General features: G+C 41.3%; 1 protein-coding gene across 3 annotated transcripts; it reads left to right on the top strand.

The window, feature by feature from the left end:
• Window positions 1-648: 648 nt before the first annotated feature.
• On the top strand, window positions 649-7,004 carry clns1a (chloride channel, nucleotide-sensitive, 1A). Of its 3 annotated transcripts, XM_080844912.1 has the most exons (9): window positions 649-1,091; window positions 1,348-1,484; window positions 1,656-1,778; window positions 2,284-2,394; window positions 3,483-3,506; window positions 3,756-3,932; window positions 5,992-6,058; window positions 6,212-6,230; window positions 6,729-7,004. In XM_080844912.1, the coding sequence occupies exons 1-8, from the start codon at window positions 973-975 to the stop codon at window positions 6,228-6,230; spliced, it is 777 nt and encodes a 258-aa protein (XP_080701038.1). In that variant the 5' UTR covers window positions 649-972; the 3' UTR covers window positions 6,729-7,004. The 3 variants fall into 3 exon arrangements, with proteins under 3 accessions (XP_080701038.1, XP_080701040.1, XP_080701039.1); XM_080844914.1 differs by lacking the exon at window positions 6,212-6,230; XM_080844913.1 differs by lacking the exon at window positions 6,729-7,004 and having other exon boundaries at window positions 3,759-3,932; window positions 6,212-6,709.
• Window positions 7,005-12,643: the final 5,639 nt, after the last annotated feature.

The raw sequence follows: 12,643 nt of genomic DNA, 5'->3' as shown, positions 1-12,643 counted from the left end.
TGTAACATAGATGTTTTTTTTTTTTTAATTATTAAATGCTGGTAAAAGTACACCTTCACAATAGCATTTCATTTCTCTGTCTTTGTAAACAGTGTCTGTTGTGAAACATAACACTATTCTATGTAAAATCGTTGTTGTACTTGATATTTTCAGTCACCAGTCTTCCATTTGGGGGATAAATTGTTAGGGTGGGACAAGATATTATGTGCTTTATGACTTTTTATTTATTTATTTATTCACGATATCAAGTATTGTGATAAAATATACTGCTATTTTTCCATGTTAAAATCTTAATGAATTAACCACTACATGCACGGAGTCTGCTATACTGTGCTTGTCAAAATTACCAAACCACATTGTAGGGATCCGACCCCTAACCCCAGGCTGCAGTCAATTGAATGGAACCGTAGGATGCATGGTATTATATATTATAACTATATATGGTTAAAAGAAACACTTTTTAAATTTAATTTTTGGTGGTGGAATCGGAGGTAGGGTTTCCTGTTGCCCGACAAAGAATGTGTCAATTATTCCAAAAAGATAATATCAGGCAAGCGTTTTGACATCCCCCGACCAGAAGATGGCAGCAGCAGTTTAGCTATTTCAAACAGGATGCTCTCTTGCCTCTTGGCGCGAGGACATCTGGTTGGTAAATGCGAAAGCATGCCTGCAAGATTGTGATGTTTGTTAGCCATCTACCTGCCTGTGTGATAACGAGAAGATGCTAAATTGAAATTTATCATACAGCACTCTACTACCGGATAGGCATTTTGGCTGTTTAGGGCTCAAACTCGCATGATTTCTCATTTGTTATTCGCTGGCGTCTGTGACTGGTTGCTGGAGTAAATTAGCCAGCTTAGCTTGACAAAATAGGTCAGTTTTGATACATCACTAGCTAGCTACCAGTTGTGTCAACTAGGCAACGATACTTGAGAAAGCGTTTCACACTAGCTAGTTTTATCACCTCAGAGAATGGTGGTGTTGAAAAGTGTTCCACCTCCGAGTGAAGGAGTCCGGCATGAACAAGCTGAAACCACAGCAGTTTTGGACGGCAAAGGACTTGGATCAGGAACTCTTTATGTGGCTGAGTCGTAAGCACCTTTCTCATTTGTCTATCAGGCTCACTAGAACACAGTTAGCGTAGTTTCAAAGTTGATTGGTGGATAAGGTTGAATTTGTCTCAGAAAGTAAAGTTGTAAGTTCTCAGAGTACAAAGAGCAAATCATAACTATACTGAGTAACGTTAGCTAGCGAGATGCTAGCTGGTTGAGTTGACTGTTCCCAATATTGTAGCCAAGAAGTGTTAGTTTATTTGGTATAATACTTTACTGTCTATACAATTGGCAGGCGCCTGTTTTGGTTCGATGGATCTGGAATGGGGTTTTCTCTAGAATACCCGTTAATCAGCCTCCATGCCATCTCCCGTGACCTGAGCGCCTATCCACAAGAGCACCTGTACGTCATGGTCAACGGCAAATTGAGCGGTGAGATACCAAGTAGCCAGTAATCCGCGCTCATTATTACTTTAACTGTTTTGTCTTTGAGAATTGAGGGTTGTAAATCACATGGCTGACGTCAATTCTAGTGTGTGGATTTTATTCAAGACTTTGCTTGTTACATTTGCCGTCATTTGAACTCAAGTCATGTTCCCTCAGATGAAAATGAGGCAGAAATGCAAGATCATGCTCCCGAGGAGGAGAATGAAGATGGTGACAGTGACAGCGACAGCGACACAACTATCACAGAAATCCGCTTTGTGCCAAGTGATAAGTCCGCATGTGAGTAACTTGTGTCTTGTGCGTTCAGGCAGTTCGGAATTGGTAAAGTTCCCATTTAGGATCGTCCCACTTCCAAGTTGAGAGCGTACACATAATAATAACAAACAGGCAACGGTATTGACAGTTAGGTAACCTTAAGTAGGCTAGCTAGCCAGAAGGTTAACATTACGTTAGTTACACAAAATAAACATTAAAGTGACTTATTTTTGCGCAGAGCAAGAACATTTCTTATCTTTCACCACAAACGTTGCCACGTGCCCTAGTGGGTTATTCCGAATTTGACCGGCTTTCAGATTAATTTTCCCACTAGGAGGTCAGAACCAGTTTCTCATGAACACACCATTAGGTCCAGAATATTTTAGGCCTAGTCCCTCTCCTGCCAAACAGCTAAGCACATGTGAGGTGCTTGGAAACCTTTTTAACATTCCTGACTTTATCACCATGTGCATGTTGTGGTCATTTCTATATGGCTAACCTGTTTTGCATATGTAATGTTCTTTTATAGTGGAGCCCATGTTCTCTGCCATGTGTGAGTGTCAGGCCCTTCACCCAGACCCAGAGGATGATGACTCTGATGATGACTTTGAGGGGCAGGAGTATGATGTGGAGGAGGCAGGTGAGTAACCCAACATTAGCTCTGGGGACACAGGTTTTTCAGCAACTGACCTGAAAACCTTGGAAGACAGCCAGCAGGGTCTTTCTACTTACTTGTATGAATATTTCTGAGCACAGAAACAGGCTTATGGGAAACTGAGGCTCCGCATTTGCACTGTTGGGGATAGGTTGCCTTCAATCAATCAATCAATCAATGTTTTTATTTGATCGAGAGGGACGGTGTACATCTTCATGGAAGATCCTTTTGTTGGTGTTTTTAATGCTCTTAATTCATGACGCTGTTTGTCGAGTTCAGGAAAATTGTCCTCATGCTAGTTGCCTGACCAGTGTGACAAAAGTGTTTTTCCATTGTCTCTGCTCTGCAAATGGGATGCAAACAAAGTGGCCTGCACAGCCAGTCAACAGGTTGCTTCGTGAGGATGGAAGGGAGGGGTGTGACTGGCTGTTGAGTTAAGATATTTGCAACTTTTCACCAAAAAATCAAGAACTGTTTTTTCTCATGAATGTTAGTTAGTTATTCCCAACACCAGGGGGAGCTGTACTTTCTTGTTTCAATCTCTTTAAATTATGTTTTCTAAATAACGTATTAGACACAGTTTCCACTGACAGTCGTTAAATAGAAGGCTTTTCTTACTTTTGCTTTGTAACCGTGTAGCCTTAGCCCACAATGTATATGGATATATTGTAAGGATAATTTGGGCCATTCCTTTTGAGCTTTGGGTTCATTCTTGTGTTTAAAGTTAGTTTAAAAGAAAACAAACACTTTCAGGAAATAAAAGTGAAAATGCATTTAAAGGATGTTAAGACTCAAGTCCTTAAATGTTTTTGGAAATCTACTATAAAGCTATTTTGTCCTTGTGGTGAATGATGTGCACTTATATAAAATAACAAAGATTTTATACAGTGAAAACTTACACCAAAAGTGTATACTGATCAATAATACAAAATGGTTATGCTTTATTTCAATTGCTTTTTTTTCATTAACAAAATATCTGTTGACATTTTGTTGAAGCACACATTAGGCTTAGCCCTAGGGCATGTTCCTTAAAGCTGTTTTAGAGACTTACCTGGGTATGTTTTGTGTTCCAGAGTCTGAAGTCAGAAGAACTTTAGGTAAGTCATGACTGGATTGTAGAGATCATAGCAACAATGGACTCTGTTTTATTTTTTACTGTGAAAGCACTACAGTTGGGAAATTGTTCATTTAGCTCTCTGGAATATATGTTCCAACTCATGGGATTAGGTTAGCATGCTAGGTGTAGTTATGATAAAGGTTAGGATTGGTATGAGGTGAGGCCAAGCATGACTTTGACGAGCAGATGAAGTAGATATTCTTTACCCAGCCTATTTACCTCCACTCAGCAGAGCAAGGCCAGGGTGACGTGCCCTCGTTCTGCACCTATGAGGAGGGTCTTTCTCATCTGACGACTGAGGGCCAGGCCACTCTTGAGCGCCTGGAGGGGATGCTGGCCAATTCTGTGGCCCAGCAATTCAACATGGCCGGCGTCAGGACCGACGAGCCCTCAACCGAGTTTGAGGGTAAGATCAGAGGATGACCCTCTCTTGTATGATCTTAGACCTCAGTACCATTTCCGTTCACTGAAAGGGTTTGGAGTATGTGTTCTGAACAGTTGTTTTGGCAGCTGAGCGTCGGATGGTGTGAGTTTGAATCCAGAGTGAATCTTTATTTACAGATCATGATGAAATTTGAATCCAGAGTATGGTTTCACATTCAGGCAGAACTAATTCTGCAGGGCTGATATGCATGTGTTGGAATTTGATGGAATTAATGTGTTTGATTTAGCTGAAATTATCTTTCTTATTATTATCATAAACTGAGACGACAACGAATGGTTTTGAAATATTTGTGCAAACTGAAGAAAATGGCAAACTAAATTAAACTAATAACGATTGCTAAAAAACAACTGAAAATGAAATTAGAAAAGACAATAAAGACATTCAAGGGTGTCTAGTTCCCAAAATTCTGTGTAGTTGCTGCCGGCAACCTCAAGAGTATGTGGTATATAGATATATAGTGTCACAAGGCTAACCAATAAATGTAAGCCTTCATATCCAGTGAAGAAGTCAGAACCCAGATAGAAAAAAGGCCAGTGGACCTGGCTGTGCTGGTGGTCTTCCTGTCATTTGCTCATCTATTTTCTGGCGGCCCACTGGTGAGTCACAGACAAATGGACCATCATTTTGCAACTTGATTTAAAAATTTCTTCTTTTTAAATTGAATTTGTAATAACATACATTTCCACCCCCCATTTTTATAGATGTTACCAATACATAACATACTGTAAGTCTTTAATTGCCCAAGTCATTTTTCACTTTGAGAGCCTTCTAGTGCCATGAAAAACTTCTGTTTAGCAGCTGATATTTTTAATTGACTATGCCAGGGATATGATTTTGAAATTAATTTTATGGTGTTTTCTTAATATCCTTAAACTAAAGATAATGATTGTCTGAGAGCAGACCAGAGGTGGCACACCACCAGTGGACCAATATATATGCCCTATGTGATGGGATGTGTCAAGGAGGAAACGTGATCCCTATATGGGACCTTTTCGTATTCAAAAGCAAAGGCGGTACAAGCGAATGGATAATATATTCAGATAACGGCATCTGTGTGGTAGATGATGAGCTGGAACTCTTAACTGGCTCCTCACAACTCTGCAGCAGGGATTCTGTGCACCATCCTAAGAGAGACAATGGACATGTATCAATGTGTCTTTCAGGAGCATGGAAGGGAGGCATGTGATTTGATTAGCTGTTAAGCACGAATCTCTACAACCTTTCACAAACCCGAATTGCGGACGGTATTTTTAACACGCTTTCAGTCTGAAACAAATGTATTACATAATAGTTCAATTTAGCCTTGAGATGTTGAAATCTTCAATAAAACTGACACTATAATAAACTTGAAGGAAAGGGCAGAGGACATGAAGTAATATAGAAACTAAAACTAATTAAACCACTGGTGATGCTAACTTAAACAACACAGGAAATCAGATACAGAATACTAGCATATTATCAAAATAAGAAAATGGAAACTATAATGACCATGCTTAGACTCTAAAACAGTTTAGATCATTGGGACTTCCCATTATGCATTGAGACTTTCCAACAGGCAAGTGTTGTGCTTTCAGGAGTTTAAAGGGGAGAATGAGCCATGGTCTGTCTGCCTGTTCATGTCAGTTGCATGTGTTAATGTGTGTGGACAGATGTGTTTCTATTTGTGGCATCTTTAAGTGTGACCTTGTTCATGACCTCAAGGCCCTCCACTGCTGCCTGAGTCACAAGTTTCAGACAGGCTTACCTCATGTTTGGGACGTCATGTACCCTCACTCAGAAAGCAACTGCAACATTCCTCCATGCCTTTTCAATCTGTTATATCAGAAGAGTAGAATGGAACAGAAAAGCCTGGCTGTACTGTTTCTTCCTAGTCATGAGTAAAAGCAGCACATTTGTGTAAGGTTGCAAAATAAAGATTGTGGGCCTTGGTTGGTGATGTAGCCAGTGACCGTGTGAGGTGAGATTTGCATCTGCGAGCAGTGTGCTCATGTAACAATGGCTTTCACTTTGTGCCTTTCAGATGGTATGGAGGTGGATTCCAGTTCAGCTGTTGCTGGACAGTTTGATGATGCAGATGTAGATCACTGGTAAGCAGGGGGGTTCATCAAGTTTATCTTTGAAGAGTGTTTCATTCTTTGGTTCAACAGCTTTGTTTTACTAGTCATGTCTCACTAAAACTCAAATAGGCCGTATACATGCCAGCGAAGCAGAATTCTATATCCCATTCATTTCTGTTGTAGGCAGGCGATCGTCACGTAGGTGAGCGAATTGGACGAAGCGAGCGAAAAAAGTTGAAGTTTATTCCTATGCAAATGAGGAGCAAACGAGCGCCAGCAGCGGCCAATCAAATTGTGTGGTGTAGTCTCAGGATTATTGCGTCATTCAGTCTCTAAATTTGCCAAAAAGAAAAGCTTGGAGGGCCTTGTAAGGGGTTGTTGTTCTTGGTATGTTAGATATTTAATCCTGTGCTAACTTTAACAGAATGACAGTTCTGATATAAAGACAAGTGACTAGATAGCCTACTAGCTCGCTATTATAGTCTGTTACACTATTTCCACACGCCACGGCGTGTTTGCTTCGCTGGCATAAATCCCTACCGTACCCCCTAGTCCATTTGTGAAGGTGCTAACTGTAATATATGCAGCTTGTTACCAACAGTACAAAAGTTAAATTAACTAACACAGTGACCAGTAGACATATTAATCTTTTACTGAGCCTCACACCTGACATTAATCTGCCATTTCTGTTGTTTTACAGATAGATTTGAGCAAAGCTGATGGAAGCACTTAAGGGCTCTGTATGTAGTTGAAAAGGGGAGTGCCCATCCCAACGCTCTAACCCACAGCACTTCCTCAGGGAGTTTTCTCTGCTTCCAGTGTAACTGTCCTCTCCCCGTCACAGTCCCAGCCTCATGCTTCACACCCCTTGTGTTTTCAGTGTCTGTGTTGTTTTTGTATTCCTACCCAAAAGAAGAGGCCGTTTTCATGTATTTGTATGAGCTGTCATAAGAATAAATAGTTTTTTTTGTACTAAGCAATAGTGTGTGGGTTTTTCTGTTCCAACTTGAGAATCCCAGAAAACACCAAATCAGCAGACATTTAAGTATAACTGCACAGTAGTGGTGTCATTGTATTCTTCATTTTCAAGGATATGTCCAATGTGCAAGATGTCTGCACAGCCATTTTCCCTCACATCTCAGTGTCCTGTGATGTCTGGTGCTGGTGTGTCCTCAGTGCTTGAGTTGGACTCTGCCCAAGGTTGCTTCTCCTCCTTGTGGCAACTGCTGAGGTAAATCATTTATGACTCGTCCAGTATGGACTACAGCTTTCTGGGACTACCTCTCCTGCATCATGATGGGATGTTTGGTTGTTTCATCTGTCACATAAACATGCTTTTTGAAGTGCAGGTGACATGCCAAACTCTGACGTTATTCCTTTATTGTATGGTTTGTTCTACTGTTAAGACTGCTGAGTCTGCTGATCATTTTGTGTTGTAAATGATGGTGATTTTCTGTTTTGGGAGTATTCAAAACAAATCTGTTTTGTGTACTGGCAAGGAGTGACTGCCCCTTGTGGTAAAACAAAGAAAGTTCAGGCAAACTCAGCCTGGTTTGGAGTACAATGGCTCTTTTGTTCATGGCACCAGGGATGCATCAACGAAGCAATCCAAAGTACAGTAAGGCTCATGCCTCTCTCTTATACATTGCTCATTGCATATCATTAGCATACATTTATATTGGTTCCGCGGCCCCCATGTGAAGCAGACTCATCAGGTCAAAATTCAGAAGCACTCTAAGCACTTTTTTTACTGAGTGAAAGTTTGCTCTTCATTTCTGTCCCTAAGGTGTTATGACTGCAGTATGCATTTTGGTGAAAACCTGGGATGGAGCATGTGATGACAAAGACGTAACTTTCCTAAACCAATAAGGGAATAGGCGTCTGGAAGGTTTGAATGGATGCCTCTCTCTTCTTGCTTGGCTGCAAACGTAACATTTATTAAAATACCTTTCTTAATTCAACCATATTTGATCTGACTTAATTTTCTTTGTCTAACTCCACTCTATTAGGAACTGAGCCTTAGCGACGCTTACTTTTTTTAACAGGTTTTGTCTTGGAATAGTGTCACTTAGGATAATGCCACGGCCGATTGACATGCCCATGACAGGCTGAAACTATTCTGGATCTAACTTCGGAGGTCTTACAGCTCTGTTACGGGACCTTGCAGCTTGTTGGTTCAGGGACGGGTGCCAGGCTGTAGTACGATCCCGTATAACCATTCGATCCAGTGCATAGGCTGGTCGGCAAGCCAACGCTATATAATACAATTAACAGTTCACTGTAGCATGTCTAGTCCAGTTGAGATAGCCAGTTCCCTCAAAGTTTTGCGCGTGTGGCCACTTTGGGAATGAAACTTCCTCTAACCCGTCATCTGTGGAAACACTGGCACCAAAGAGTACTTCTCTAGTTAAGATTTTCTTAAGAAGGCACAGTGGGTCAGAATTAACCATTTATTATGTCAGGTAAAAGTTACTAATAAAGTCTAAAGTGAAGAATATAAGTTTAAAAACCACATGAAACATAAAAAGACTTAGAGAACATGAACATACCTGGCTGCTTAGAAATGGCGACTCACACGGATGTGAGGGAGATCTGAAGACGGAATGCTCTTTGACTGTCATACCCTTAAGTACCCATTTTAGTCCTTCATCTGGCCTAATATTTACCCCTATAGATAAGAGGTTTCTCAAGATGAGAATCAAACATTAACCACCTAAATGGAGGGACCAAATTTGGGGTGGACCCCCTCCAAAGAGAGATACCTTTGCACTCTCAGAGAGACCTGAATAATCAGGCTTAGGGTCAGGGTCAACATTTGGGTGAGTGCATCTCTCAATGTTTGTTGGGGGCACCATAAACCAACACCCAGGCCCCACCAAATGAGAAGTTACCAGAGGAAGAATGCCATCTGTGAAAGTGACTAGGATCCATTTCTGCCTTACAGGGGTATATAGTGCAGTCTGAAACTCCCCTTGAGTCATCACCTTCACTGGTCTTGATAGAAACCAACTGAAACTAGTTTGGTCATGTCTGTTAGCCATGTGCTTTCACTGAAATAATGGGACAGTATGTGTGTGTGACATGAGTTGCGTTTGTAATAAGAAGGGGATTTGCCCCAAGAGCTTTGGATTTGGTGCTTGTAACTTTCCCTGGTACCGTGAATAAAGCTGCAGTCTCACCTGTTGCCTGAAAGTTTTAAGCGTGCATACAAAGAACACGTTCACAGCATGGATCAAACAAGGATACGCGGATATCCTTGAATCTTTGCTAAATCAAGCACATTCATTTTAAGTACAGACGTTATCCCACATTCCGTCCCAGCAAATATGCAGGTTGTGTGGCTCTCCATCTCCCTCCAGGAGATATGAGGGTGTTGCAAAGAGCAAGTGTAATATTTTGATGCACTAGAAACACATGCTGATTTGAAGGCAAGCAAGCTGTTGCGAGGTGTGATGTCTTCGCTTGAAGGAGTTGAGAGTGTACTGCATGTGGGACATGGCCAGTAAATGGGTGTAACTGTACTATATCGGCAACTGCTGCTGCGATTCTCAATTAGCCTGTTTCCACTGGGTAGAGTCTTTGAAAAAAGGTAAGCTACTGGTCTGTACTGTCTGCCATAGAGCTGGCATGAAACTCCTGACAGGAAACCATCTTTTTCACACACAAACAGCTGGAAGGGCAAGTTCTAATCAGGTAGACCTAATGCTGGAGCTGAACTCAATGCTTGTTTCAGCTCAACAAAGGCTGTCTCACAGGGAGGGGTTCAGTCAACAGTCGGGCAAAGGATTGTATGCATTTTCACAGGCTGGTAAGGGCTGTGCTTTTCTGTGTAGTCTGAAACCCAAGCTCAGCAGTACCCAACCAGGCCTAGGAAACTCAATAGCTGGTGGTTTGTCCTGGGTCAAGGACATGATGTGATGGCAGTGGTACATGCATGACACATCCAGAGCCCTGCAGCCAGGAATATGTGACCCACATACGTAACTTTCTCACAACAAAGTTGCCTCTTTCCATTTCACACTTTCAATTTCACACTGGTTAGAAATGTTAGTAATGCCACAGTGTACCCTTGTACCAAACCAAAATTGGGGATTTGGATCGACTTGGATAATAAAAGAGCATTTGTCAGGTCAGTGACAGAAGAACAATTTGCATCTGGAGGTAGGCTTGAAAGAACTGCACATGGATTGGGAACAATGGGATGTCTATATTGTTGCACTGCGGATCTTGGACTCTTGAGGGTCGATATGAAGATTTGGGTTCTATAGTGTTTTAGTGTGGTGGTGTTGTATTTTAACTTTAGGGGTACTGACTGGTTGTCCTGATCACCCTGTTATGTGTATGACTTGACTACTTGTGAAAATGTGTCTGTTTCCTGTGCCCTTGGTGCTGCTGAAGTGTTCAGAGTGAGTGTCATTTGATTAGCTGAAGCACAAATATCAACTTTCAATTAACCAAATCACACACTCTGCCTTTAACAGGCTTTCAGTATGAAACAAATGTGTTAAATTGACGGTTAAGTTTAGTCTTGAAATGTTGAATACATAAATTAGAAGCAGATTTTCGCACTGAATTAATCTTAGACAACTTTTGTCCTTTACTGAATTTACTAAACTAAAACAATGAATCAACTAAAATGAAAGAAACAAGTCCATGAAGTAATATAGAAATTTAAACTAATGAAACTTCTGGTGATACTAACTAATACAACAGGGGAAATCAGATACCGAATACAAACATATTATCAAAATAAGAAAGTGGGAAAACTATTACAACCATGTTCTGACTCAAAAACAGTTTAGATCGTTGAGACTTCCCATCAGGCATTTTGTCCTCAGTGTTGTGCTTTAAAGAGGTTTAAGGAGAAGGGGCTTAGTGCGAGGGAGAAGGAGAAGGAGACATGGTCTGCCTGTGCATGTCGGTTGTATGTGTTGATGTGTGTGGACAGACGTGCGTCTATTTGGGGCATCTTTTAGCGTGACCTTGTTTATGACTTGTGACCTAATGACTGAGTCACAAGTTTGGGACTGGCTTATTTCATGTTTCAGAAAGTAAACATGAAATGCATCCATGCTTGTTCCATCTGTTGTAAAACAGAAAATTAGAATGGAACAAAAAGCCTGGTGGTAGTTTTGTCTTCCTAGTTATGAGTAGAGCAACACATTTATTGGTTTCTAAGCCCAAGCACAAAGGTTTTTTCAGCCTTTATTAGATTTTGGTCTGTTTGTTGAATTTGAAGCGCAACTGCCATTCTCAAGAACAGTTGTTCTTATGTCTAATGACACACACTATTGCTTTCTCCCTCTGCCTCCCTCCTTCCCTCCCTCTCTGGATCAGTGTTCAGTCGTCTTCCACTGGTTTCACTCAGGCCCCAGTGGAGTTCGACTGGATTAGATGGTGATGCATATCGGTCTGTTCCTGCGTCTGCTGTTTAATGCATTAATGAGTCCAGCGGCCCAAGGCAACATATACTCTGATACAATGCATTGTATTGAGGGGGAGGGGGGGCTTTGGTTGGTGATGTAGCCAGTGAGAGTGCGAGTGAGATTTGCATCTGCGAGTGAGTGTGCTCATGTAACAATGGCTTTCACTTTGTGCCTTTCAGATGGTATGTAGGTGGATTCCAGTTCAGCTGTTGCTGGACAGTTTGATGATGCAGATGGAGATCACGGGGAGGCAATCAGTTCATCAAAACAAGTTTAACTTTGAAAAGTATTTAATTCTTTGGTTCAGCTTTCAATTGCAACTCCTAACCCTAGTCCACTTGTGAATTAGCTAACTTTAATATGCAGCACGTTAGCTAAATAGCACAATAGTGTGAGAGGAGTGCTTGCATTTCTGTTGTCTTACAGATGGATCTGAGCAAAGCTGATGGAAGCACTTAAGGGCTCTGTATGTCGTTGTGAAGGGAAGTGCCCATCCCAAGGCTCTAACCCACAACACTTCCTCAGGGAATTCTCTCTGCTTCCAGTGTAACTGTTCTCTCCAAACGGAGAGGTAGTATTCAAGTAATTTATATGAGCTGTCATTAGAATAAATCAGTTTTTGTACTAAGCATAAGTGTGTGGGTTTTTTTGTTCCAACTTAAGAATCCCAGAGAACACTTTACCAGCAGACATTTAAGTATAACTGCACAGTAGTAGCATCATTGTATTCTTTATTTTCAAAGATCTGTCCAATGCACAATATGTCTTCACAGCCATTTTCCCTCACATCTCAGTGTCCTGTGATGTCTGGTGCTGGTGTGTCCTCAATGCTGGAGGAGTTGGACTCTGCCCCAGGCTGCCCCTCCTCCTTGGGGTAACTGCTGAGGTAAATCATTTATGACTCTTCCAGTCTGGACTACAGCTTTCTGGGACAACCTCTCCTGTATCATGATGGGATGTCTGGGTTGATTCATCTGTCACATAAAAATGTTTTTTAAAATGCATGTTTCATAAAATTGTACTGTTGAGACTCTGTGGTAATAACTTTGCAATGTTAACGGTAGTAATTTCTTTTATGGGATATTCAAAACAAATCCAACGGTTTTGTGAACTGCCAGGGTGAGGCTTTTGTGCCAGTATCTCATCAAACATTCTCAAACTAGTCATTGTTTCACAAACGGCACAGACA

The sequence above is a fragment of the Sprattus sprattus genome (assembly GCF_963457725.1).
Source record: "Sprattus sprattus genome assembly, chromosome: 9".
NCBI lineage: Eukaryota > Metazoa > Chordata > Actinopteri > Clupeiformes > Clupeidae > Sprattus > Sprattus sprattus.
The sequence above is the reverse complement of the archived record's forward strand: the minus strand, read 5'-3'. Positions and strand labels throughout refer to the sequence as shown.